This window comes from Nicotiana tabacum, chromosome 9, assembly GCF_000715075.1.
Source record: "Nicotiana tabacum cultivar K326 chromosome 9, ASM71507v2, whole genome shotgun sequence".
In the NCBI taxonomy this organism is placed as follows: Eukaryota; Viridiplantae; Streptophyta; class Magnoliopsida; order Solanales; family Solanaceae; genus Nicotiana; species Nicotiana tabacum.
The window spans coordinates 65,094,906-65,099,971 of record NC_134088.1 but is presented as its reverse complement, the minus strand read 5'-3'; the positions used below and the strand labels follow the sequence as shown (position 1 = coordinate 65,099,971).

General features: G+C 39.5%; 1 protein-coding gene across 1 annotated transcript; it reads right to left on the bottom strand.

Moving 5' to 3' along the window:
• Positions 1 to 248: 248 nt before the first annotated feature.
• Positions 249 to 4,215, bottom strand: LOC142164227 (peroxisomal 2,4-dienoyl-CoA reductase [(3E)-enoyl-CoA-producing]-like). The gene is made up of 5 exons (XM_075221718.1): positions 3,925 to 4,215; positions 3,074 to 3,233; positions 2,223 to 2,392; positions 1,915 to 2,137; positions 249 to 693 (listed from the first exon to the last, which is right to left on the bottom strand). Exons 1-5 carry the CDS (start codon positions 4,108 to 4,110, stop codon positions 539 to 541), a joined length of 894 nt encoding a protein of 297 aa, XP_075077819.1. The 5' UTR covers positions 4,111 to 4,215; the 3' UTR covers positions 249 to 538.
• Between the last annotated feature and the right edge of the window lie 851 nt (positions 4,216 to 5,066).

The window sequence follows — 5,066 nt, the reverse complement described above, 5'->3', positions numbered from 1 at the left end:
TATTTGTTCTTCATTTTACTTTTCTTTTTTTATTTCATATTTTTTTTTGTAGTTTTAAAATGAGAACTTAATTGGTAATAGAGAGCATATATTTTGGCTTATACAGTATCTTGAGAAGGCATTATCTCTCATTCATTCGATGTTGACTTTGTTGAGCTGTATTTTCTTTTCCCATTTGGTATTATCAACCTTGAATATATAAGTAGAATAACCGATGGAATTGCAGTTGGAGCTTAGAGAAGATAATATTGATCAAAGAGTAAAAGATTGATTTTTTAGTCATAATAGTATTAAAAATAATTATTAGCCATATGTCGTTTACAACCGAGCGAAGAGCGGGTTATATCACTAGTAAAAAGATAATACTGTACTAAACCTGCTGATAAACTCGCTTCCAATTGTGTTATATATTTAATTGTATGTCAATGGACATTAGCCATAAATAATACTAGTAGAGCATTTCAACGAGCTCTTTGATGCGCTAAAAACTGTAATACCTCCCCAAGTGCTGTTTAACCACAATGTCTTGCTGATGAACTTACAGCTTGCTGGGAGGAACTCCTACTGGTGCATTTCTTGATTTTTTCTCAACTGTTCGAGAGAGCTCCTTCACTGCATCTTTAGGTAGATGTCTGGGCCTGCTCAGCCAGAGTCCTCCATCGACAATAAGGGTGGTTCCGTTGATATATTTGCCTATAAGCAGGAAGCATATGCAAGAAAAAAAAATGGAGATTATCACAAGCCAGAAGCAAATTGTGGGTTTCTAATTGAAGTCTTGATTTAGCCTAAACTGCAAGTAGACTGGATGTTACACATTGATGCCTTGTGGAAATTTGCATACTTTTCGGGGGAAAATTATGTTTTCCAGTAAAAGAATGAGTTTTTTCCAATTGCCCTATGTTTAAAACCAATACAATTAAGGAGGAGAAAGAGCAATAATTGCAGGTTTATGAACAAGGTATGCACTTTCAAGTGTAGCACACTCTTATCTCACAGTAAACACACAGGAGATCATTGAACAAGTTTGGCAGAGAGAGCACCGTGGAAAGTTCAAAAGAAACTCAACCTGTAACCAAAAAGGACAAACCTGTTTTAAGTACAGGGTAAACAATGGTTGGTGTTGGTTTCTCTCCCTCTTTTTCATAGGAAGCAGGTTATGATTCAGGATGTGTTATCAGTTTTCGACATAAATTACTGCACCCATTGCTCTATTGAACCAGTGGAGTTTGGTTCTATTGATATATACCAATATTAATGAATTTTCACAAATTCAAGGTCTGTTCTAAAACAATTGGTTAGAATATGATATTCCACATACATATCCAAGGTCGGAGCTACAATCAGTTTGGTTTGAATATGGATTATAACACACATATTTCAAGGTCGGAGCTTAAAGTAATTGGTTCAAATATTGATTACCCCTAAAATATTAAAGATTGGAGTCAAAAGTTATGGACTTATCCTGGACCCAACACATATACACTAGGTCCACCCTGATTGGTAGCATATATTTCCTGAAGAAAAGGACAATCTAGATGTGGTAGTGAGAGTCAAGTCAGTCTGAACATCCAGTGCAGAGCAAAAGAGTGGAAAAGTGAGTCCCTTATTACAAATTCAACCCAGTATAAGTGACAGGGAGAGACACCACAAGTGGATAGAAAGAATTGACACTAACTGGTCATATCAATAGTGAACTTGGACATACACATGGTGGTGAGGCAAGAGTAGGGACGTAGAGGTGGAAACTGTCAGTCACCTAATATGAATTATGTCACTAATGACAATATGCATCTATCCCAATTTATATTTAATATCTCTAAATTTCATTTAGAATCATAAATATCATTATGACCCATTGAATTAACAAATAGGAGTAATACTTTACTGCAAGTCTAAGAAGCATCAGGTACCAACCAGCATCTGATGCAAGGTAGAGAGCAGCCATGGCAATATCATATTTCTCCCCAAGTTTGTACAGGGGCATGTATTCTTTGCTCTTATTGCTTATCTCTTCCGGTCCAAGTTTACGCATGCCAGCAGTATCACCTATGGGCCCTGGTGCAATACCATTGACCCTAATATCATAGTCCGTGCCCCACTCTAGAGCCAAATTTCTAGTGACTGCATCAACAGCAGCCTGTACAGAGAGATGATGTGAATGGCAATTAAACATAACGAAATAAAAATGAACACAAACTATGCCTGAAGCTAAAATTTCAAACCTTGGCAGCAGCTACATGGATTTGATACCAAGATGCAGTGTAATGCAAAGTAGCACTAATGTTCAGTATTATTCCACCTGAAGTCGAATTCCTCCCAGGTCCTCCTTTCTTGATATAGTCAAGTGCTTCATGGCACATGGTGAATGTACCAACAGAATCAATATCTAGTACTGCAAAAGCCATCATGAGCATACCAAAAGAATCAATACGTAATATTGTTAAAGCATTCTCCTCACTTCAAATCAGAGAGGCAGGTAAATCCTATCCTTTTTCTTATACAAGCACTCCCCTCACTCAACCTCCATTTTATACCTCACGCTTCTTCCTCAAGAAGCGGCCATAAGCCCACGAGATAAATGGAGAAACAGAGGAAAACTTTCCTCTCTTCCACGCTTGTTTTGGGAAAATAGATTAAGAGAAGCTGACAGTACAGAAGGTTTGGAGAGGAATTTTTCACACTCATGTCCAGACATAGTTATTAGTTTCTGTGTTTAACCTCTCACCTTTTTGAACATTGAATCGACTTCAAGAATAGTAGCCATGTTGAAGAAGCTGGCCAGAATTAATAGAGGTGATTCTAACGATTTTTAAGCCAAGTCAGCTACTGGAACAGAAAAGCTCCTAATATACCAAGGGCTAGAAACTACGAATGAATTTTAAGGTCTCACGAATGTTGCTATGAATCTATTGAATACTCGTCATCTAATCTAGTCCGTCTTTCTTTTCCTTCCTACTTGAATGGGGTTTGTTTTATTGCACATTTCAGCAGGATGTTAAGGTCTTAGAAGGTTCACTTGTGCATTGATACATAAGAAGCTTAATAATCTGTTCAAAATCTTTATGAAACAAACCTGTCCTGAAGCCATTTGGAGACAAATCCTCAGGAGATACAAGGAAATTGCCAGCTGCAGCATTGACAAGAATGTCAAGCTTCCCAAAATGATTGACAGTTAACTCTACAACTCTTTTTGCATCTTCTTGCTTTCGCACATCCCCCTCAAAGCCAATTGCCTAGCGATGTGCAATGGAAACAAAGGAACAGTAAGACGACACTATCACAACTGAAGTAGTAGTCACTGTCCCTCTGTATTTGACTGTACATGGAGTTTAAGTAATAATGGACTTTAGATTCGTATGTTTAATATTATAACAAACCAAAAGTACCCTTAGTTCTATGGCATCACATTCCTATAAGAACATGTTATTAAAGACAAAATGATTATGTTAACTTCTATCTTTGATGGTGCAGATTGCTAGATAAGTAGTTTGGTAGTTTTGATGAGTTGTTGCTATTTCTTTTTTAACTGCATATTGGGGTTGTCCATATGCAATTTTATTGTTACCTATACTGAACGCCATTTGGTAATAAAATTCTGTTATTTACCCACAAAAAAAACACATTAAAAAGTTTCTAAATAAAAAACGATAAAGATCCAATCTAAACGATTGATGAAGTGGCAATTTTAAGGTATAAAGCAAAATTACTTTGATTCAATCTTCAGATAAATAAGCTGACGAATCCGATGCGAAGGCAAAAAACCAAATAACAGTATTTTGTAAATATGTTACCCTAAAACATATCATAAGCGAAATCAGGTAAAAGGACAGCGTACAGCTACTGCTTGGTAAAAGCGCTGATTACAAAGAAATGAACAAAAATGATTAGGTAAAAGGAATGGAGAAAAGGGGAAAAGAATATTACCGGAATACCAAGGGATTGAAGGTAGGAGACGGCGGAGTAGAGGATTGTCTTGCGGCGGCCCATGATGGCAACGGAGGCACCATGTTTGCCGAATTGAGTAGAGATCTCAAGGCCGATACCAGAACCGCCTCCGGTCAAAAGTGCTACTTTCCCTTTTAGTATGTCTGACTTGAAAGGAGACTCCATTACAAGTACAAGCGCTCTTTGTTTGTTTGTTTGTTTTCCGTTGAATTCCACGGAACTGGAAATGTAAGAGCGTGTTTGTTATGTGGATTACTATTAGCCTGTGCGTGTATGAAAATTGTAATCAACGGACAGCAGCCTTTTACCTACTATCACATACACAATATTACTGTTACGCGGCGCCTTCCTGAAGTTCCTTGGAAGGGCGACGTAAGGCTAGGCAACCGATGTCAGTACGGTTGCTGTCCGCCAACTGAGGTCCCCTCCGTACGCTAGACTAGATTGTCAGTGCCGTACGGGAAAACCAATGTCATGAGCAATTGGAAGAGAGCAGAAAAGAGAATTGAGAATGAAAGAAAGCTTGATTGCATTGAATGAAAGCTATTACAGAAAACAAGACGGTGTCGGGGGGGAGAGACACCAGTACAGAGAATTGTTTGCTTGCTTGAAAGTTTTGATTGCTTGGTCCCCCTTAATAATGCTTAAAAAAATAAACCAAAGTTACATGACTAGACCTATGAAAGCTGGAAAATCACACTTAAAGAAAATACAGCAAAACTACTCTATATTTACAATGAAAAGGACTTAGTCTTCTACAAAGCAGCAGCAAGTCCGTTGGCAGCAACTTTGTCTTTAGCATCAGGGTCTGCGCGCGCGGCATTGTCTGCGCGCACGGCGCTGTTGGCTTTTGCCTGTGGCTGGGCGCTGGCGATGGCTATCGGTGGGGCGACAGAGGCACATGCGCGCTTGTCACTTGGAGCTGCCGAGACCACGGGGCCGACCGTGGCGACGGGCGTTGGGAGGCTGGCCAGGACGCCACGGGGCGCGTCCAAGGGATCATGGGGCATGGCTGGAAAGCCGCCCATGACATTCTCCCCCACCTGAGTTGGCGACGTCCTCGGCGCCTTCCTTGCAAGGTAATCATCAATCAGGCTCTTGTAGGCTTTGAGGTTTGTTCC

Bases quoted from the DNA above. Each gene is read 5' to 3' on its own strand.
- LOC142164227 (XM_075221718.1), bottom strand. From the start codon at position 4,110: ATGGAGTCTCCTTTCAAGTCAGACATACTAAAAGGGAAAGTAGCACTT. The intron at 2,393-3,073 runs GTTTGTTTCATA...TGGCTTTTGCAG, and splicing joins TCCAAATGGCTTCAGGACAG to TACTAGATATTGATTCTGTT. The intron at 2,138-2,222 runs GTTTGAAATTTT...CTCTCTGTACAG, and splicing joins TCCATGTAGCTGCTGCCAAG to GCTGCTGTTGATGCAGTCAC.